Source organism: Haliotis rufescens, unplaced genomic scaffold (genome assembly GCF_023055435.1).
Source record: "Haliotis rufescens isolate VD_foot unplaced genomic scaffold, xgHalRufe1.0.p SCAF_1, whole genome shotgun sequence".
In the NCBI taxonomy this organism is placed as follows: Eukaryota; Metazoa; Mollusca; class Gastropoda; order Lepetellida; family Haliotidae; genus Haliotis; species Haliotis rufescens.
The window spans coordinates 27,843,188-27,866,876 of NW_025963779.1; the positions used below are offsets into that span (position 1 = coordinate 27,843,188).

The window sequence follows — 23,689 nt, forward strand, 5'->3', positions numbered from 1 at the left end:
AGTTTTAGATGATGGTCAAAACCTGTGCCAGCTGGTAGGAAAACATTATCAAGAACAAAGGCCGGTTCGGACGAACCCGCCGAATTTATCTTTGATTACGTAATTTATTTGCCAGCCGTCATGGCCGACCAGTGGCGACAAAAACGAGAAATACTGGACTAGCGACTTTCGAATTTTAGAATTTCCTTGGTTAAGTTTAATTTGTGAAAAATTTAAAAAAAAGTGTAATGAAATATACACACTGCAATAGTACTGCAAAAAAGTAATAGCGAATGAATGGCCCTATCTAACATGATGCAACTTAGTTCTGAGCTTGTCAAGTTCACCTCATTGTGGAAATGTAATTTGACTCATGTGGCAACATTATTAATGAAACACTAGTCTCACCCCCCAAAAAATGTAATGTATTACAGAAAAATGGAGAACTTTTTGCTTGACGTCATATGGCTTGTTATATGTATTTCACGATTAATTACGCGAATACCATGGAAATATCCTACAGGACTGAAAGCATGACGACAAAATAAAAAGTCATAATACATTGATTTGATCGTTTTGTCTTCACGTGTCTTTTTTCCTGTTTGTGGGTTATGATAAGTTGTGGTCACAATTAAAAGTGTCCCCTCCTTTTCCAAAAACAAACATTTTTTAGGAGGACAAAGCCATCGTTCTCCCTCGCAATGGTAAATACTTGTCGTGAATAAATATATGAAACTTGTTGCCATGGATACTGGAAATTTTATATATATATTTTTTTAGACCTACATCTATCAATGTACCAAGTTGAGTGAAGTAAATTTTACGGTTGGACGCACGGTCGGAGGCACGGACGGACGGTGTCCATTTATTACTCCCGCAAAACGCGTTGCGGGATATTCCCGTATCCAGTAATATCCACACGTTCTGCAAATAAATACATGTGCTAAGACACGACATCCTGCCTGACACATCTCATGGGTAGCAAACGTCCAACGCACCGGTGATGAAAAGGAAACTGTCTCGGTTTACAGAGAAGTAAGTTTGCTGCATTTATGCTTATTATTTCCCTATTATGTTCCGAATTGTGGTACCTGTGTTTGATATGTTCATGTCAACCTGCCACAAGTACGCGAAAAGTGGCTAAATATAGTCAAACACGTTCAGCTTCGCTTTCAACCGAAGAAGGGATTTCTTAGCGGCATTCGGTGTTGGACCTAATAATAGCCGCGTGTGTGTTACCATCTGGCGGTCGCGACAACATGAGAAGAAATGTCAGTCGTTGTTCGAATTACGTTATATATACTAGTATACAACTAAGTCAACTTACTGATTGATGTCACAATCTTCCGGTGCTAGGCCTAGTATGCAGAGAAAAGTAACTTGTCAATGTCCTCACATCAACCTTGACCTTGTGTACGTGATCAATGATTATACTTTGAACAGTGCATATGACCCTATTGCGTGCTCAAGAAAAGAGGGATAAAACAGTAATGTGTGTCTAATATGTCTATAGCTAGGGGGGACTAGGACACATAGGGGCACCCTGTAAAACCAACTTGTATAGATATATGCATACACACATGGTGGTAACTTATACAGAAATAAAGATTTTTTTCAAAATAAAAAGGGGGGGTCCACACACCCTCTCTGTATCCGCCCATGCACATGACTGTTTCCCATATATTTTACGTTGGGACACCTTGTCTGTTATAATTTACAGATTATGCACGCCCATGTTTCCCCAATAATAGAAGCCACATCACAGACTTTTCCTTGTTAAGTTCGAAGCAGCAACAGGGAGAGTGTGTTACCATAAGTTTTGTGAGTACAATTTTGTCCCCACCACCTAAAAGATTTAAGGAAGAAAGATTTTTTCCTGTGATCTAGATCTAGAAATGTTTGATTAAATATTCAGTATTTCTTAATGAAGCTTTGTATTCCACAACTAGCAGGCACTGTGGTGTTTTCTATTTAGGAATATGAAAAATATTGTTTTTGCATTTCCATGGCAACAAGTTGGAGCTATAGGTTCAAATATTAATGGTATCTACCAAAAAAAGATACCATTGGCTTAAAAGGCAAGATAGGGATGAAAATAATATGAATGGATCACTGAAAATAAGTGATGACACCAGGTGTTCTTGAAAAGGGTAAGCACGTCCTGTCTGTAATAGATTTGACAACAAGCATGGCGGTTTCATATAATGTTAACAACGTCATCAGATTTGGTACATTCGTGTTACGTCATCACTTCTGTACATGTGTATGATGTCACAATTGACGACACAGTTAACCCTTTATCTTACACTGTACGTCCCTCCACTCATAATTTGCATCAAAAAGTGTTTGTTGTCCAATTGCACCAAGTAATAGATATTATAGTCTATCTATAATATAATTACTATAGTCTATCTATAATATAACTTCATAATTGCACCCGAGTTTGGCAAGGGTGGAAACTGTACTTTTAAAGTCAGTTAGCTCCCTTGCCTCGGGAAGATGGGCAGCTGAAGGAATCAGTCTTGGTGACATGGTAGATTGTTGGGGATGTTACGTCAATACTTTGAGTTATCCGAGGTTTGACACAATCGAAAATGATTAATACAGATGGAATATGCAGGGACTAATCTTTTACTTCAAGATAACCGTAAATTCGACTCATCAAAGTGACACAATGGTGTTTGACTGTAGTACTAATCAGTTGTACACACAAGGAGTAGGAGTGACAATACTAGGATAAGAGGAGGATTAAAGTACCCTGACTAATTCATGTCTTTGGACATGTTGGGAGGTATAGAAATTGATAAATACAGCCACTAGTTCTTGACTCCTGAAAACCCAGCGAGACAATTTGAGCTGTTACATCCCCAAATTTAGTTATTTTAAATGAACCACCAGTCCGAAGTAGCACCACATTCAGTTCCCATATATTTTCTCTAAATTATATGTGTGGTAATAGGTCAAAGATGTCTTTGTTCATTAACTATGTTTAATCACTGTAATTGTATAGCTGTACACAAGCATGTGGCTTGTGCCATGTGCTTGAACTCAGCAGCATTCTAGTGAGAGTTATCTCCCCTACACCATCTTTGGCTGAGGCCCTTTTAGGGTTTAGCTAATACCACATCTCCCTTTGTTAAGTCTGATAGCAAGCTGACAGTTGTCTAGCATTAAAAGCTAGTACAACTGTTGATGTTAGACTATACATCACAAATAATAATGTCCTTTCCAAGTTTGGAGTAAACATTCATTTGATCCTCAGTGTCTTTTACTAAAAACAAACAATGTAGATTTAAATCTACTGAACTGTTAACTACTAACATGAAACAATAATGTTTCTTGACTGACTACTGTTCATTTTTCTTCAAATCAAGTCTGTCAGGTTTAAGTGAAATCCTTCCGGATCTGGTCAGAGTCACATTAGGCGGTTAGTCACTGCACACTTGATGGCACATGAGGCAAGTCATTCAATGGCTGTGACTTGGCGTGTGTTTGTTGGCTGCTTTTCTGGGAGTGAGGGGACTACGATTCCTGTACAGAATGCTATCACCTGCTTTGATGTAGAATAATCTTGGCGTTTCAGCCTCCCTGTGCATTTGACTGTCATTCCACTGTCAAGCACCCTATCTGCCTCCTTTACCTGGGGAAGAATGCATGATCTGTGACTAGAGGCATAGTTCGATTTTTTATGCTGTTGGATTTTGGTCAACGACAACTTCACTTCCTGTGAAGATGGTTGATTATGCTCAAGTTGATATGTATGAACTGGGAGTGTTGTCTCCCAAGTTGCGTCCCATCAAGAGCTGTGAAGGGCTGAATCCATTCTGTAAAGGTGTACTACTATAGGCACAGAGTGCCATGTTAGGAGTGGAGGATGTCTTCAATAGTTGCTTAACAGTTTGAACCGCTCTCTAGGCCGCACAATACTCAGGGTACCTCAGGCTACTTGTGGTATGAGTGAAGAGATAGATCTAAAAAAAATTCTGAAAGACATAGGATGGGTACTGTGGACTGTTGTTGGAAATCATAGTGTCTGGAATAGCAAGTCTCGTGAAAAGAAATTTCAGATGGTTTACCACGTTTGCCTGACGAGTTTTGTTATCTTAATATACTTTGGGTAGTAGTCTACTACAAGTAAGTATGGTATGGAATCCAGTTCAAACAGGTATGTCCATGCTTCACTCCATGGGTGAGATGGAACGTCTGAAGATATTAGGTGGGTTAGGTCAGAATCACACACTCTTGACTGCATGCTCTGTCTGTCAGCTGATGCCTGGCCACCAAACTGACCTGTTTGCTCGAGCTCGGCGTCGAGTAATGCCTTGGTGAGAAGAAGGCAAAATGTCAAGCATTTTGATTCTCATGCAAACTGGTATTACCAGTCTTCCTCCCATTATGAGTAGTCCATCTACTACAGTGAGTAGTTTTGTGCACAGTCCCGCAGAGATGTGTATTTTGGCCATATATGGTTACAATATTTCGTTTCGAGTTCACATCCCAGGTCTTTACATAGTTAGAGACGTATCTCATCCAGTCGTTGATCTGTTGCAGGTAATGAAGCAAGAACAAAATAACATAGATATTTGTGTCCCTCAGAAGACAAGACTCTTGGCTTGAGAGTGGAATATCCGTCGTCGCTCTAGAGAGTGCATCTGCTGAACAGAGCTGTTTCCGTGGTATCTATGATATAGTATTGGAACATGTGGTGCATCTTGAATCTCTGTATGCGAGGTGGCAATTGTTTCCCAACAGAAAAAAAAGCAGTTTGTGGTCAGTGTTGGTTAAAACTGTTTACCTAACGAGTAGTCACGAAAACGTTCACAAGCCCAGGTAATTGCCAACGCCTCCTTTTCCACTTGTATGTATGCCTTTCTGTGTCCGTCATTGATCTAGAGCAGTAGGCTACTGCTTTATATACTCCATTGCAGTCTTTTCTGACAGAGTACTGCTGAATCGTATATAGAAAGCATCAGCTGACACACAAGTATCTGCATTTGGATCATGGTGTTCGAGTACTGGAGCAGATGACGTCCTTGATAGACTGAAACACAAAATGCTGTGGTTCTTCCCGGACGCAAGCTCTGTACTTGACAAGGAGTTCATGAAGAGGTTGTGTTTTGATTGGGTACAAACTTTGCTAGCTGATTAACCATACAGAGCGATCTCCTGATGTCTGAGACATTCTGTGGCTCCCTCATCATGTTGATGGCATGAACTTTGTCTGGGTCAGCATAAATGCCGGTGCTGGCAATTATGTGTCAAAGGAATTTCACTGTTTTCTTTGAAAACTGACACTTTTCCAGTTTTAGCGTTATGCCTGCATCATGCAATCTTCACAAGGCTGCCTCTACGTTCTGATCATGTTCGCTGTCATCATGACCATGAATCAGGACATCATCCTTCTGAGACACAACCCCATCTAGCCCTTCCAGAATCTGTTGCATTCTCTTCTGAATAAGTTCTGGTGCTGACGAGATGCCAAAGGGGAGGCGTTAAAACAATATCGACCAAAGGGTATGATGAAACGGGTAAGTAGTGAGGAATCTGGGGATACAGTCTCTTACCACTGTGCTGTAGTTTTGGAAAAGGTTTAAGCGCCTGCATCTTCCCGAGGCAAGGGAGTTAACTGACTTTGAAAGTCCAGTTTCCATCCTTGCCAAACTAGGCTGGAATTACTGGGCTCGATTGTCGTGCCACCAGTGGCTATTACCAATTATGTCCCTTCTAAGCCTCTCCTTTGGACCAATCAGATTCCACCTCTCGATCACTTGTGTTTGCTTCAAACAAAATGGTGGTGCCCAGTCAGGACGATCTGATCGATAATGAAGATCTATATTGTGAGCACCTTGATTAAAAATATAAGGATTTGGAAAATATCTGCTGACTTACGAATTGGTGATGCACATGCTTTGCAAACCCTACAATCGATCGAAATCTGCACGACAGTTTACGAACCGGATTTTGATTTCAGTGCACTATTTTGATTTGACTATGCATAGACTCGTTAGTCCAGACAAAACGTAAATCCATAATACCAGCCTAGTTCGGCAAGGGTGCATGGAAACTGGACTTTTATAGTCAGTTAACTCCTTTGCCTCGGGAAGATGAGGCACCTGAATGTCATCGGGAATGACTGTAACTTCAGCACCTGTGTCAGTCAGTCTCGATCTAGTCATGAGTTGACCTCAAGAATTACAGGCCAGGGCTGTGATAGATCAGAGCATGCACTATCAGCACTAATGGATCCAAGGAAATGTTGTTTCTGCCTCATTGGTAGCCTCACTGTTTGGCCCACGCTAAAATCGAATCTCAGATAGCCCACACCGTTGAGTTTGATTCCTGAAAACTACATTCCAGTGTCCAACTTTCCGACATTTCCGACAGGTTAATAGGACATTCTGTTCTTGGGTGTGAATCTCTACCACAGTATGAACATGTGGGTTTAGGCTCTGCATTGTAAAAAATGGACAAGGTGAAGTCTTGGGCTTAGTTTTGCCACTAGGCTTCTTGCCTTTACCTTTAGGTGGGACAAGTTCTTCAACTCTAGAACTTCCACTTGCTGTACTTGAAGACACATTGCCTCATAACAGGTTGCTGCCTGTGGATAATTTCAGATTGTCTTGCACTTGTGACAGCTTTCTGTGATGTTAATTCAGGGTCATGCTGAGGTTTTTGTAATTTGAGGTGACATATTGCAATGACAATTCTGTCTTAAATCATCTTATCATGAAGTGCACCATAATTACAGTTTTCTGCAAGAAAATAGAGATTCGTGATGAAGCTGGTTCACAGTCTCTATGTCTAGCTGGTTAAGTTTAACTTGCTCAAATATGACATTTCGACAAACGCGAAAGTACTGATCAAACTTACAACCCTTCTGTTCATCTTCAGAGAGAGTGAAAGTCGGCAAAATGCCATCAGCTTCTGCTCCCATCAGGTATATGAGCTGATTTACTTAGGTTTCTTATGTAGCAAGCTTGGAGGGGATGCGATACTGCTCTAATCGAGGGATCCATCTTGTCAGTCCCTCAGGGCTGGAGAAATCCAATGGCTCAGGAGGAGTTATTTGACAGCTTGCCATGACAAAGTCCTTCTTCTGACACCATGTGGTGATGTGACACAGATGTCTTCATTCATTAACTATGTTTAATCACTGTAATTGTAGCTGTACACAAGAGTGTGGTTCGTGCCATGTGCTTGCACTCAGCAGCATGTTAGTGAGAGTTATCTCCCCTATACTATCTCTGCCTGAGGCCCATTTAGGGTTTAGCATATACCACAGTAAGATTTGTATATTTCCTGTAATGAGTCATTTTTATACTGTTTGCTTTTGGACAGTTCATTAGTTTTAATCCAAACTTCTTTCAGATGCCATGACCTGTATTGTGGATGTTCCAGTGGAGTTTTTTTTCTCTATTGAACTGCAGCTGTTTTGTTGATAAAAGTGGTGTCATCTCAGTGAGTGCTTAGCTAACCTGAACTAGGTAAGCCTATGTTAAGGCCTTTAGTTGTCTGTCTATCTGTTGTGAACTTTCACATTTTCCACATCTCCCCTGAAACCATAATGCCCATGAAGGTGAAATGTTTCAAAGGTTACCTCATTAAGGTGTCTGCAGACATCTGATTCCATTTTGAACATGACCGCAACAGTGGCCATATTGAAAATTTGTTTTTCTCTCGGTAGTTTAGTTTTTGACTCTACAGCTACAGTTTACATATCCCTATTCCCAATATAAGCTTATTTTGTAAATAGTAACCGGGCAGTTGTGTCTTTTACATTTCAAACAGTTTCAAACATGGCAGCCACATGGAAATTTGTCATCTTTGCACATTATTCAGTCATTTTTACATGTATCATTATGAAAATGGCTTCAAATCCTGTATAAGTAACATATTTTCTTTTTAACTTCAACCCGAATGAATGTTTAAACTATTCCATTTAAATTCAGAAGATCCTTGTTTTCTTATGCCTCTATCAAATCTGTTATTAAGACATTATGACAAACAGGACGTGTTTTTAATAGGAGTGTAAAGATATATCCGACTATTGAACTATTGCAGTTGTTTGCCCTATGATAGTTCTACATTGATAGGAATTTAGTTAGAATAATAGAATTGTCAATAGTATGCATAAAACTTCATTAGTTTCAATAGTTGCAATTAGTTACAAACAATAGACCTTGAGACATATTAATATAACTTTCAAGCCTTAAAGTTGGCTTACTACTATCTGACTAAAGCAAATTTACTATTGGTATACAATTGCATAGATAAAATAGCCCCAATAGTCATCCCTAGTCATTTATATCCCTCTTGATGGACAAAGTACAGTTGATGTTTGTTCACCAGGCTAAGCAGACCGCCTCCGTGTTCTAGTGGTAGAGCGTCCGCCCGGAGATTTGCGTCAGCGTCATACCAAAAGACGTTAAAAGATGGTACTTGTTGTTACCCTGTCTGGCACTCGGCATTAAGGGGCTAAAACAAGGACTGGTTGGCTCGGAGTCAGTCTTCTTCCCAAGGCAGGGGACTTAACTGACTATAAAAGTCCAGTTTCCACCCTTGTCGAACTAGGCTGGAATTATGGAGTTATATCCTGGCATGACTAACGAGTCCATGCATAGTTAAATCAAAATCGTGCAATGAAATTGAAAATCGGTTCGTAAACTGTTGTGCAGATTTCGGTCGATTGCAGTATTTGCAAAGGATGTGCACTGCCAAGTCATTGTCAACAGTGATTTTCCAAATCTTTTCATGTTTTTAATCAAGGTGCTCACATGATTTGATGCACTTCTCGATGTAAGACCCATTTTATCACAATATAGATCTTGATTATCAATTAGACCGTCTTGACTGGGCGCCGCCATTTTGTTTGAAACAAATGCAAGTGATACAAGTGGTGGAATCTGATTGGTCCATAGGAGAGGCTTAGAAGGGACATAACTCGCAATAACCACTGGTGGTGCTATGATCGAGCCCAAGAATTCCAGCCTAGTTCGGCAAGGTGGAAACTGGACTTTTAAAGTCAGTTAACTCTCTTGCCTCGGGAAGATGGGAGTCAGTATACTGTGTCTGAATGGGGTATTCATGTTAAAACTGGGTATCTGGGTATCTCAGTGAACTAGCATTATAAATCGGCATCAGTCCGGACTAGTACAAGCAGCCACACAAACACACACATGTATATAAGTGCAATAATCTTGGACGAGATGTTAAACTCAATTTCACCTCACCTCACCTCACCTCACCTCACCTCACCTCACCTCAGCGGGCTAAGCAGTGACAGTATTCAAATTTTAGACATGGCTTGTAGGTTCCACATATTCTGTGAATTTTGAACATTAATCCGATATCTAGGTATCTAGAAGAGTGATTGTAGTTTGATACATTAAACGTTTGGTTTTGTTTTGTCTCAGGACTTATTATCACATATACAAGACAGGATTTCACATTTAAATCTAGTAATTATACAATAGGAAGATGAATGAAGAATGGTAGAAGAGTGAAATAATGAAAGAAGAGTGAAGGAAAGGTTAATGGAAGGTGAGGGAGAGATAAGCTTCATCACCCATGTTGTCCAATTACTCAATTACAGGTTTGTCGCCAAACAATGTATCTCATTTGGACATAGAACTGATACAGGTGAGCCATGCATCAAAGGTGTCAGAAATATGATCATATTGAAGACGATCTCGATATACACGACAGTTGATAAGAGTCATGCTTGTTATACCATTTTTCCCGGCAACAGCTGCATAGCACATTAACTGTTATTTATGTATGCATAATGTACTCAACCCCCTCTGTAGATGTGTATTGTTACAGCTGTATAGTATTACCCAGAGCTACAGATAAGCTGCGTGTTTGCATAAAATACCCCCCCCCCCAAAAAAAAAGTATTAAAAACCCAATTACTTTCAATCAACTTGCGTACAGAAATGCATGCTTTAAATGAAAAACTCAAATGTATAAAAAGGGCATGCGTAAATACCCAATGAAGCTTTCTCAGCATGCGTAATGGAGCTAATTTCCGAAACACAATTACGAGTGAATTTACTTGCTGAGTCAAGCCTATAGTTAGAACCGTTATATACATCTAAAACATTATTTTTTAATTTGAAATCTCAAAATGTTAACTCATTTTGGGAAAAGCCCAATAGAGTGATGAACAGATGAGTGAAAATATTGAAAAATGTAATAACCCAATTACAATAGAACCTTACAATCTTCGATTAAAAACTCAATTGCTCAAAAAGTTATCTGGAGCTCTGATTACCTCTACATGACAGAGAGATGAATAAAACACTTGACTAATTAAATGTCATAAAACAATTTAACAACAAATGATAAGAGATATAATACGTAATAATTGAATCCACTGCTTTTTATAAATCTTGTCAGTTCTCAAACCAATTTGTGAATTATGTTTTGAATGATCTGTTTTGAATGATCTGTTTTGTTGTGGTATATGCTGACAGAAAAGTGAGAGAGTAAGGTCATAAGGCTGATTTGAACAGTATTCCAGTTATATCACACTGTGTCAGCTTAATGTGGGAGGAAAGCCCGAAGTGATGCAGGTCTAAGAGATTAACCACTTTGATGAAACCCACAAGCACGGGTATGGTGCTGTCAAAACTAGAAACATAATCAGTGACCTGTGATTCGAACCTGTGATTCCAACCTACAATCATAGGTTTCTGGCGTGTCCAATGGACACAACTCTCGTCAGCGAATGGTTTGCTTTAGACAACTGGGCCCCTTGCTGATAAATGAATCATGACCAAGTTATATTCTAATCCCAATTCCCAGAAATTGATGATTCCAGTAATTTCATGCAAACAGATACTAAGTACTATTTCTTGTTTTATTGAGAGTGATGCAGGTACTGACACTAATTAGACAACCTTTTTCACTGTGACTGCCTCATGTCATAAGAGGCGGGATTGGGTGGTCAGGCTGGCTGACTTGGTTTATGCATGTCATCGATCCAATTTGCGTGGATCGATGCTCATGATGTCAATCACTGGTTTGTCTGGTCGAGACTCGATTATTTACAGACAGCTGTCATATAGCTGGAATATTGCTGAGTGCGGCGTTAAACAACAAACCAAACCAAAGCCTCACCTGCCTTCCACATAAACACACTCTTAAGTGGATTGTGAAAATAATACATTAAAATAATGAAAACATTACTCACACAACACACTCACGTTTAAGTGGATTGTGAAAATAATACATTAAAATAATGAAAACATTACTCACACAAACACACTCACCTTTAAGTGGATTGTGAAAATAATACATTAAAATAAGGAAAACATTGATTATATGCAGTATATTAATTCATGAGAAAATGGGGTAGTCGTCTCAGGCGCCGCGATTCGCTGTGCAGAGTTGCGTCCCTTGGACACACCAGAAACCTATGATTGTGCGTTCGAATGCCGGTTCGCCCCGATTATGTTTCTAGGTTTGTCAGCACCATACCCCTGCTCATGGGTTTCACCGAAGTGGTAAATGTCTAAGACCTGCATCACTTCGGGCTTTCCTTCCACAATAAGCTGACACGCTGTGATATAACTTGAATACTGTTAAAACCCAACTCACTCACTCATGAGAAGAAGTGAACACTCTACAAAATGGCTAAGAAGGGCAGGGATGCACTTGAGAAGCCATTGCTCATTTTGTATAATGGTGTACAGGGGAGGTAGGGTAGCCTTGTGGTTAAAGCATTTGCTCGTCACGCGGAAGACCAAGGTTTGATTTGTCAAATGGGTACAGTGTGTGAAGCCCATTTCTGGTGTCCCCCGCCGTGATATTGCTGGAATATTGCTAAAAGCGGCGTAAACCATACTCACTCACTATAATGGTGTACAGCCTTGCAAGTCTAAAGTGTCAAGGCTTGAAAGAGAATATTTAACCAGTGAACAGAATGAGGACTTTTATCACAGTTGATACCTGATTAGTTGTATTTCACGGTGCAGTACATTCAAAAACACAGTTGTGATACAATTCCACTGTATCAATAACTGAAACTATTAATGTATCCATAGCATGGTTAGACACTGAAGAATGGTATTTATGATATTCTGAAAATGTTCACTGGTCTATAGGAATGTAAAGATGTCATGGAATTCAGTCATCTTGAATAATTTAATGATCATAAACTCAACATAGCAACTTTGCATATTTTAGGGCATACTTTATCACAGATGCTTGGACAAAATTACATTTAATAAATGTAAATAGAATAAAAAAACGGACATGACAAACTGAGAGGCGAAATATTATTTTTCTCTCTCTTGGAAATTGACTAGATGCATCTTGGAAAATTAAATTTCACACAAAAATTGCAATAGCTTTTTCAGTTTACTTGCAAGTTGTATTTTCAAAACTTCAGCAGTTTGATGTTTTCCATATTATTTGCTGTAATTTAAGATTCAGCTTATTTGTTTGCGTGCGTTTTTGACGCTATTTAAGTTTTATCACAGTGTTATGAACTTAAAATACTTTGATTTAACAATTAGTTCACTATCATGTCAATGAATAATTATGAATCTGTCCTAAATATATTTGCTGAATTGATAACATGCACCTAAGAATGGTACATATGTATCAAGTAGTATTCAAATATATCCATGACATGTCACATGTGGCCTAGTAGTTCTTCAAATATATGCATGACATGTCACATATGGCCTAGTAGTTCTTCAAATATATGCATGACATGTCAGATATGGCCAGGTAGTTCTTCAAATATATGCATGACATGTCACGTATGGCCTAGTAGTTCTTCAAATATATGCATGACATGTCACGTATGGCCTAGTAGTTCTTCAAATATATGCATGACATGTCACATATGGCCAGGTAGTTCTTCAAATATATGCATGACATGTCACGTATGGCCGGGTAGTTCTTCAAATATATGCATGACATGTCACATATGGCCTAGTAGATCTTCAAATATATGCATGACATGTCACATATGGCAAGGTAGTTCTTCAAATATATGCATGACATGTCACATATGGCCTAGTAGTTCTTCAAATATATGCATGACATGTCACATATGTCCTAGTAGTTCTTCAAATATATGCATGACATGTCACATATGGCCTAGTAGTTCTTCAAATATATGCATGACATGTCACATATGTCCAAGTAGTTCTTCAAATATATGCATGACATGTCACATATGTCCTAGTAGTTCTTCAAATATATGCATGACATGTCACATATGGCCTAGTAGTTCTTCAAATATATGCATGACATGTCACATATGGCCTAGTAGTTCTTCAAATATATGCATGACATGTCACATATGGCCTAGTAGTTCTTCAAATATATGCATGACATGTCACATATGTCCTAGTAGTTCTTCAAATATATGCATGACATGTCACATATGGCCTAGTAGTTCTTCAAATATATGCATGACATGTCACATATGGCCTAGTAGATCTTCAAATATATGCATGACATGTCACATATGTCCTAGTAGTTCTTCAAATATATGCATGACATGTCACATATGTCCTAGTAGTTCTTCAAATATATGCATGACATGTCACATATGGCCAGGTAGTTCTTCAAATATATGCATGACATGTCACATATGTCCTAGTAGTTCTTCAAATATATGCATGACATGTCACATATGGCCAGGTAGTTCTTCAAATATATGCATGACATGTCACGTATGGCCTAGTAGTTCTTCAAATATATGCATGACATGTCACATATGGCCTAGTAGATCTTCAAATATATGCATGACATGTCACATATGGCCTAGTAGATCTTCAAATATATGCATGACATGTCACATATGGCCTAGTAGATCTTCAAATATATGCATGACATGTCACGTATGGCCTAGTAGTTCTTCAAATATATGCATGACATGTCACGTATGGCCTAGTAGTTCTTCAAATATAAGCATGACATGTCACATATGTCCTAGTAGTTCTTCAAATATATGCATGACATGTCACATATGGCCAGGTAGTTCTTCAAATAATCCATATTTTGTTAGTTGTTCAACTTTAGTTTTATTCAAACCCAGAAATGCATGACATTGCGCGACGATCGATGCTCATGATGTCCATCACTGGACTGTCTGGTCCAGACTCGATTATTTACAGACTGCCCTGATATAGCTAAAATATTGCGGTGTTCAACAAACAAACAAACAATGAAACGTAGGCGTTGTAGCAGCGCTTGCTTATTCCTGTTGTCAAAGTATTTAATATATATGTGTTCATTAAACCATAGATTGCTTAAAACCTCTAATATTTATTACCTTAATTTTCCATTAACACTTTCTGTAAGTATTTAGTTCTGTTATTTATACGGCTAGCGTCGTTTTAGTGCACTGTATGCTAGAGCGTGGGTTTTCTTTTACATTTTTAAAAATAATTCGTTTGAAAAGCTTGATTTAATGTTTGGGGGAAAATAAACAGCTGTCAAGTCAATATAAAACAGTGTCTGTGAGTGTCGCAGGTTCCGAAAGTCGAGCCTGTCGTAGATCGGCGGAACGTTCTGTTTGAATGCGTGTAAACAATTAAAATGCTTGTGTTTTGTTCAGTTCTGCGTTCCGAGGTACGTTATGGTCATATGATTATCTACCACATATATTTGTAGCATTGTGAACGCAGGTTATATCGACCCGAAGAGCTACTTTTATGTGTTTAGGGTATTTGTGATGCTCAGTCATAGTCCTTCGGTTTTCGTTCACGTTCCAGGACATTCGTGACCAACTCGTGACCAACTCGTGTTATTCCGGGACAAACCGAATAGGTTACGGAAAGTGACGAGTGTTGACGAATGGTTCCAGGAATGAACAGTAATTCCCGTGACACAAGCTTACATATCTGTGCCACTGTTTTGAGAGTGACGTGTGCTTGACAAAATAAACTTACCCCGTCCTCACTTTTCCTAAAATAAATGGAATGCAATCTAATAATTAATGTATTGTGTCCCAATGGCTTACCTTAGTAAACTAGAATAAGAATTGTCCGAGGTGACCCTGCAGTGCAGCCTTGTCTGCTACCCCTGGTGCATGGGTGTTCTAAACACTGTAGGAGACTTAAATAGCCGTATTAATTGTGTTCTGTGCTACAGCTACAACGTGTCATGTGTTCATCACAACTCAATTAGGGATAAATTTCTGTGGCCAGGTGCTGTTTCATATTACCTATAAATGTGTATGACTCGATTACTCTTGTGTTATACGCACCGCCAGAGTATTTGGAACCTACCTATAGCCTCCCAAGTTGTAAATTACCAGACAGGTCACAGCAATGCGTTTAAGGGATGATCATTTATAGGGGAAAATTGTAGGTAGGATTATATATTATAGACATGTTGAAAAGGCCTCGGCTGTCGGAATGTTTCAAAGAGAAATGTTATTAATAGTGTTGTTGTTTTTTGACGGCGCAAACTAATCGAGCCGTCGGGGTGCGATGACAGGCAATAAACCAAAATGGAAGCCACACCTAGTTTCTCAACCCGTCCCAGTAGGTCGCCTATTACGACCTGGGACCCGTTCCACAAAGCGATCTTAGCGCTACGACTGTCGTAAGTCAGTGTTAAAAATTGGGAGTTACGATCAACTTAGCGCTAAGACTGCTTTGTGGAAAGTGTCCCAGGGCGCCGTTGTACAAAGCGATCTTAGCGCTAAGGTGATCGTAACTCCCATACCTTAACATAGACTTACGACAGTCATAGCTCTAAGGTTGTTTTGTGCAACGGCGCCCAGGATAGGCTGCTATCTTTTATATTCTTTTATATTCTTTTACATTTTATACGTGTTACAGCAATAGAAAGTACATTCTCATCGAGCAGTTTCCCCATTTGACCAATCGACCCCAGCCCTACCTCCACCCCACTGCCGAGTGCAGTGTTAGAGACCGTAACTTACATGTATTAGTACCAGAAGTCCCTGTGTAGCAATACGCTGCCACGTGTGCTCCCGACGCATCGCCCCGGGGAGTCTCGTGGATAGAACGACACCTGGCTGGAAGGTCGGGGGTTCGATCCCCGGTCGCGTGATACCAAGAGTTGCTCCTTGTTGTTACCCTGCCTAGCATATGGCATTAACGAGATTAAACAAGGACTGGTCGGCTCGGAGTCAGTATACCGTGTCTGAGTGGGATACTCCTATTAAACATGGGGGCACACGTGGCCTAATTGTCGAAGGTGCCGAAATTCGCTATGCAGAGTTGCGTGCCTTGGGCACGCCTGAAACGCAATGATCATGGGTTCTGTGCGATTATATATGTTTCCAGGTTTGTCAGGATCATACCCGTGTTCGTGCGTTTCACCATTGTGGAAAAAAAAACAACGTCGGAGACCTGCATCACTTCGGGCTTTCCTCTCGCATTAAGCTGACACGCCGTCATATTACTGGAAACTGCTAAAAGCTACGTTACACCCAGTTCAGTCACTCCATGTTAAACTGTGGCGTGGTATCTCACTGGGATGGCACCATGTTTTAAAACCGGCATTGGTCCTAATTATTACAACCCATACACACACACACGCTCACACACATGAATGTACATCGCTGCATAAGTGCAATAATCTTGAACGCAACATTAAATTGACCCTATTTCCCGTGGCTTCACCTATGGTGACGTGTGACCTCACCTTTCCCGACTCCCGGGATGCCGACTGGCTGAAACACATGGGGTGTGTTCCCTACTTGTCATACGGAGGCAACACTAGATCTTTGTTGTTACAAACATCAGTCATCACGTGACATAAGAAGACCTCGATGCACTAAACATACCTGCGCGTCAAAACGTGTGACGCAGATGTGGAATACGCCCTCCTTTAAAAAAGGGCCGTAACCAACATGTATTGTAAATGAGGAATCTGAAAACAGCTACCTTTTAGAGATCAGATGTTATGAACAGTTTGTTCCAATTGTGTTTTATTCACAAGGGCTTGTAACGCAAAAAATAGCTACGTTTAACTATATCTTTTTATATAGTATACTGACACTGAGTGTGACCTTATGTCTTGTAGCTGCTTTTTTTTGCAAGCCCCTGTGTTTTTGTTAGTAGTATTTATTCACTGAACCAGCCGATCTAATGGGTGTTTAGATTTGCATCCCTTATTCGTACCAGGATCCGCGAAACCTTTATACGCTCCGATTATGATCCGTCGCCTGTCAGCACGCCTTTTGGTTTCACGAAATAAGTAAAGATCTTCCACCTGCGTTTATTCCCACTGATCTGATAAGTATATATATATATATATATATATATATATATATATATATATATATATATATATATATATATATATATACCAGTGATTGTCTGGTCCAGCCTCGATTATTTACAGACCATTGTCATATAGCTGTCATATAGCTGGATTTACTGAGTACAGAGTTAAACAACAACCAAACAAAACAAAACTGTACCAAAGGGTTGACAACACTGTATTACACAAGTCATACAGACAGGTATGGACATTTGTCTATATGCGAGTTCACAACTCTACTGATAGCACCTGTATGGTGGTCAGGGTGACCTAGATACTGCCAAGTGAATGACACGAGGGTTACAGTTCTCGCCACTTGAAATAGAAGCACGAAATATCGCGATGATTAATTAACGTTCGTTCGTTTGTTGTTTAACGCCGCACTCAGCACTATCTGTAATTATATATATATATATATATATATATATATATATATATATATATATATATATACACACAAAGTCCGTGATATAATCGAATCTGGACCTGACAATCCAGTGATGGACATCATGAACATCGATCCACGCAACTGGCATACGATGACATGCATCAACCAAGTCAGTGAGCCTGACCACCCGATCCCGTTAGTCGCCGCTTACGACAAGCATAGTCACCTTTTACGGCAAGCATGGGTTGCTGAAGACCTATTCTGAGGAAGATAGCTGCATGTGTGCTAATACTTATAAAATGAAAACAAGCCATTCCACCGGTAAGAAATATTACTTTCAGTAATGACAAAAATCGGAAAGTGCGCTTTAAAAAAAATATCCATTTTGATAGCAATAAACATTTTCGTTGAGTTCTGATCAACTGGTCACACAATACGGCCAGGTAACTGCTAGCGGTATATTTGGCATGGCGCTTTAAATACTTCTGCGCGTTGTTTTCCTTTCAGTTCGTGCTTGTAATGTGCGTACGCTGCCACTTTTTGCCTAAATATGGTCACCTGACTGCCAAAGGTAACCCGGATACTAACCACGTGATCAAAACTCAATGATGATTTTTATCGCCAGCAAAATGGATATTTCTTGAAAAGCGCACTTTGCAATTTTGTCATTACTGTAAGCAAAGGCGTATATAGATAAGATGGGAAGCCTGCAGCAATAGCCGTTGGCGATGTGCGCCGCGCAAGCAGGCCAAGTAATAACCTTATCGTGGGAATACAGTAAACTACGGTTATAACGAACTCAAAGAGACTGCTTATGTTAGTTCGTTATAACCGTAGTTCGTTATAAGCATATATACAGCATAACCACATCAAATAGTCGGGACCAAAAAAGTAAGTTCGTTATATCCGTCAGTTCGTTATAAGCGTGTTTATTATAACCGTAGTTTACTGTAGCTATATTCGTTAATTAATCATCGCGATATTTTTAGTGATTCCATTTCAAGTGGCGAGGACTGTAGCCTCTTACTGCGATGTTGCACAATAGACACGCGTGTCATTGGGTCGCATGTCAGTGAATGTTGCTGTGCAGTTACAGTTTACAGGCAGCCGGTCGTCCGTCCTGCCATAATATTTAGTTTCCGTACGATTAGCTCGACAAATATTGATCTTTTTAAAAGAAATATATAATCAACATGTCAAATTCGATAGCCTAACAAAGCGGTTAATATTGATAAGTCAAAATCACATGACCAGTTGAGAATTAGGCTAACGTTCCTTTTTGAATGATACTATTAAAAAAAAAATAATTTAATTCTAGACCTATTTTACCCCGGATCTTCACGGGTGGCCAAGTGAGGCATGTAAAAAGATAACGTTCAAGCACATAAAGCGCCATTGCTTGTTCCAAACACGTACATGTGGTTTGTTCATAAGCTATTATCGGTGTTTCCTGCATTGATATCGATAACGCATTCAACATAATGAACTAAACCAGTGCCGCTTCACTCAGTATCTTCGCAAACCAGTGAAGATCCGGGGAAGAATAGGTCTTCAGCAACCCATGCTTGCCGTAAAAGGCGACTATGCTTGTAAGAGGCGACTGACTGGATCGGGTGGTCAGGCTCGGTGACTTGGTTGATGCATGTCATCGTATTCCAATTGCGTGGATCGATGCTCATAATGTCAATCACTGGATTGTCTGGTCCAGACTCGATAATTTAAAGACCCCCGTCATATAGCTGGCATATATTGCTGTGCGGCGTTAAACAACAAACAAACAAAAAACATAAAGAGTCATTGCTTGTTCAAAACACGTACATCTTCGTCTTGGTTTGTCAAAGGCTATTATCGATGTTTCCCGCACTGAAATCGATAACGCATTCACCACAATGAACCAAACCAGTGCCGCGTCACTCAATAACTTGGCCAAACCCAAAGAGTTCGTGTTCAGGTTTGTCTTGGTAGAATAAAGATAAACGTACTTGCGCGTTCGTTTCACATTCATTTTAGCGCGGTTTAATCTACAGGTATCCTTGGTCTAAAGACCGCCTCCGTGGCCTAGTGAAAGAGTGTCCGCCCGGAGAGCGGAAGGTCCGGGGTTCCATCCCCGGCTGCGTCATACCAAAAGACGTTAAAAGATGGTACTTGTTGTTATACAGTCTGGCGCTCGGCATTATGGGGCTAAAACAAGGACTGGTCGGCTCGGAGTCAGTATACTGTGTCTGAGTGGGGAATTCATGTTAAACTGCGGCATGGTATCTCAGTGGGCTAGCACTAGTACAAGCAGCCACACACACACTATGTAAGTGCAATAATCTTGGACGCGACGTTAAGGCATTGTACATTTATCTCCTAAACAAACAAAAACACACTGTGAAAAAGGTCTGAAACAGATGATGAGAAATTACATGAAAATATTTCATTTACATTTACAGTTTTACATAATGGCGGAACACGACTCGGAGGATATACGCCCCTCGTCTCTTCCTCCGCTCCCCCCACCTCTTCCACCCTTAATACCCATGAATACCCCATCTGAACCCCATGATGAAGAGTCCGACCGACAGTTGAAGGTGAAGATGGATTTAAGCTGTGTAATAGGTACGATTGTGGCGATAATAATCATGTCAGAAGTCGACAACGTGCTTGAAAGAAATAGGTTATATGTCAGTTATATGATCATGTATAATGTTTTAAACCAATTGTTCTCTGTACTTTGACACTTTCAGTGAGCCGAAAAGGCTGTTATGTGACTTCGTAAAACCTTTTCTTGTGTGTACTATTTTGAATTGGGGCGGGTAGCCAAGTGGTTAAGGCGTTCGCTCGTCACGCCGAAGACCCGGGTTCGATTCCCGACATGGGTTCAATGTCTGAATCCCATTTGTGGTGACCCCCGCCGTGATACTGCTGGAATATTGCTAAAAGCGGCGTAAAACCATACTCACTTTCTCACTTATTTTGAATGTTAGACCCAGAGGGTTAAAATGTGCAGTTCTTGGTGCCGTTGTACAAACCAATCTTAGCACTACGACTGTCGTAAGTCTATGTTAAGGTATGGGAGCTACGATCACATTAGCGCTAAGATTGCTTTGTACAACGGCGCCTTGTTTCAGGGTCCAAGCGGTATCAGAAAGAGATGCAGTTCCGTATGGTTGGGGCCATCGAGAAACAGGACCTTGGGAAGATCCGGCATCTCATCAAGTCCGGTGTCAACATTGACTGTGTTATCCTCTACGCTAAAACCCCCCTCATCCACGCCGTGGAACAGGGCTATGACGATGTGGCCGAACTGCTGGTTGATGCTGGCGCCAACCTGGAGAAGTCAGAAACCATTGCCTGGCAACGCAGACCTCTGCACATGGCGGTCGTGAAGAACTCCCTGAGAATGGTGGAAGCACTTCTGAGAAGTGGAGCCCAGGTTGATGGACAGGATGGCTGTGGTATGACGCCCCTTCACCACGCCTGTCACCTTGGTTTCAGAGCCATCGTTAACGTCCTAATCCACTACCGTGCCTCAATGAACCTTGGAGATTACGTGGAACGAGATGCTCTACACAGGGCGATAGAAGGCAAGCATCTGGACATTGCGGAGCTCCTCCTCAATTACGGAATCTCATTATCCGGTGCGGATAGGTACGGGTGGACGCCGTTATTTGCTTGCGTGATGGGTAACGATCTTGAAGGTACCCGATTCCTTTTGCATCGGGGTGCTGACGTCAATTATAAGGATCACAAGGGGGACACCCCGTTGCATGTTGCCTGTGACAGATTGTCCAGGTCCAACATACGGACCATGCTGTGCACCTCGGTGGACTTCTATAGACGGATGAGGCGGATACCCACGTCGGACATCCAACAGCTTCTCCAGGGAGAGAACAAGGCTCACTTTGAGATGATCGACTTGCTGGTAAACACAGGGGCTGACATTAACGCCGTTAACGACTTCCAGACCCGCCCTGTCCACATGACGCGAGATCCAGTGGTGTTGAAGTACCTTATTCTGTGTGGCGCGCACATTGACTATGATATGGTGTTGCTGACCCATCTGTTCGGAGGGGAAGCCGACTGCCCCAGCTGGCTTGAGGCGGAGTTTGCCATGCAGACGACACTTCAGAGAATATGCCGCAGAGTCATTCGGTGTCATCTGCACCACACGCGAAACATAAGTGAAGCAGTGAAATGCCTCCCCTTGCCCAGGAAGTTCATTGATTACTTGAATGTTGTGGAATTTGAACATCGGGTATGATATTCGTGTTTCCTCTACACGTGCTAATGGTTGGCGGACTTGTCATTGTTTCGCTTGCCCATTTTGCCTGTGCCTTTACATGGATGAAAGTAAAAATGTTGTGTGTGTTTCTATTTCGTTTCCTGAACAATTGTTATATCGCTTCTTATCGGCCCGACAAGTATTTCGGGGGGGGGGGGGGGGGATATAGTCGACGCCGCGTCTGTCCGTCCGCCTATTATCTTTTGTTTCGGAAGCATAACTCGAAAACCTTTCAATAGTTTTCAACAAAACTTGGCAGATATGTATCAGATCCTGGCTTGTGCCATTTACGGATTTTTGGCAATTAATTTCTCGATTTTCACAGAAACAATTTGTCCTCTCAAAAGGTGGGAATGTGTGTGTTGGTGGGAGAGAGGTGGATTTCGTTTTCGGAGCACAACTTGAAATCCGTGAAAGACTCTTCATCCAAACCTGGTACATGTATTAACCAAGGGCTGTAGTGGTGCCTTTTGCTATTTTCAAAATTTGATATTTCTTCTATTTCCATGGCAACAGGTTTAACTTTGATAGCTCAATAACTACTCTTGTATACGGACAGACCAATTAAATAGAAATTCTCTCATTAAGTTGGACTTAAAGTAGCAGTCAGATAATTAGTTCTTTCGAATTTGTTGGGGCCGGGGGGATTTGTCATCTTCGGATGAATCTTGTTTTGGAACGTATTCATATTAGCTCGACTGGTCGTGCACTTATACAACATGCGGATGACACAGCCTTTAGCAAGCCCTTACACATGTTTCGGTAAGAAGAATTTGTACCGATTTGGCTAATGTACAGTCCTAATGTTACGACAGATTTCATGCGGTTGCCAACTACACAAAGATGTATGCTGTAAAAACTATTGTCGTCGTGGCATTTTTCTAGACGAGGGTAATTTATTTAACGGATCAAGAGAGATTAGTCGGCATCCATAATACACTAAATTCAATCTAACAATATTTTTCCTTTATCGTAAAGTAGGTTAAATTACTTCTTTCTATTTGTGTCCTGGGGAAGATTAATGTTGTCAGGTAAATACAGCCCCAACTTTCTATGTGATGCACAGGTCAAGTACGATAACGATATTGATATCTGAAGACACATCCGAGGCTAAAACAGCGCATGAACACACAGGTAAAGTTGTAGAGTTAGCCAAATGAGTCAATATTAAGGTAGATTGTTTGCAACCAAGGCGTTACTTGCATTCCTCGAGTACGTATTACAAACAAATTCCTTGTTTTATACCAACACATATGACCTGGACAACACGTTAACCACATTTGAAAGGGGCGGTCGGGTAGCCTTGTTAAAGCGTTCGCTCGTCACGCCGAAGACCCGGGTTCGATTCCCGACATTGGTACAATGTGTGAAGCCCAATTTTGTTGTTCCCCGCCGTGATATTGCTGAAATATTGCTAAAAGCGGCGTAAAACCATGCTCGCTCACTCACTCACTCACTCACTCACTCACTCACTCACTCACCATATTTGAATACAAATTGCGTATTGTAGGGCGGATATTTTGCTCATCTTTGAACGTTTAACATATGAACTTGGCAAACCTAGGGTAATAACTAGTTTATGTATGTTTCCAGCCACAAATTCAACCATCAGCCACACGACAGACAAACACATATATAACGTAATCTGTAAACGATGACCAAGATGGTGATCGGGAATTATAACGAACATAAATATATGAGAACTTTTCCTGAATTTGAGGCGATTAATCAAGTAAGAACTGATGGGAATACATACATACACAAAAGCCTGCAATATGGCACATTAAAAT

The 23,689-nt window shown here is 40.6% G+C and overlaps 2 protein-coding genes across 5 annotated transcripts in view; one reads left to right on the forward strand and one right to left on the reverse strand.

Annotated features, from left to right (window-relative positions):
• Positions 1-23,689, reverse strand: part of LOC124149480 (kynureninase-like) — a 53,134-nt gene that overhangs the window by 17,396 nt on the left and 12,049 nt on the right. Inside the window, exon 1 of one of the 2 annotated variants that reach the window (XM_046521095.2) lies at positions 1,307-1,422. The exons of the other annotated variant lie outside the window; for it this stretch is intronic. The gene's annotated coding sequence lies outside the window, so the exon portion shown is untranslated. Of the gene's footprint in view, positions 1-1,306; positions 1,423-23,689 lie in introns of those variants that run through there. 2 annotated transcript variants of the gene reach the window in all.
• Positions 924-21,991, forward strand: LOC124149482 (serine/threonine-protein phosphatase 6 regulatory ankyrin repeat subunit B-like). Of its 3 annotated transcripts, XM_046521100.2 has the most exons (4): positions 955-1,014; positions 7,348-7,463; positions 20,068-20,233; positions 20,746-21,991. In XM_046521100.2, the coding sequence occupies exons 3-4, from the start codon at positions 20,077-20,079 to the stop codon at positions 21,876-21,878; spliced, it is 1,290 nt and encodes a 429-aa protein (XP_046377056.2). In that variant the 5' UTR covers positions 955-1,014; positions 7,348-7,463; positions 20,068-20,076; the 3' UTR covers positions 21,879-21,991. The 3 variants fall into 3 exon arrangements, with proteins under 3 accessions (XP_046377054.2, XP_046377056.2, XP_046377053.2); XM_046521098.2 differs by lacking the exon at positions 7,348-7,463 and having other exon boundaries at positions 924-1,014; XM_046521097.2 differs by lacking the exons at positions 955-1,014; positions 7,348-7,463 and adding an exon at positions 18,140-18,203.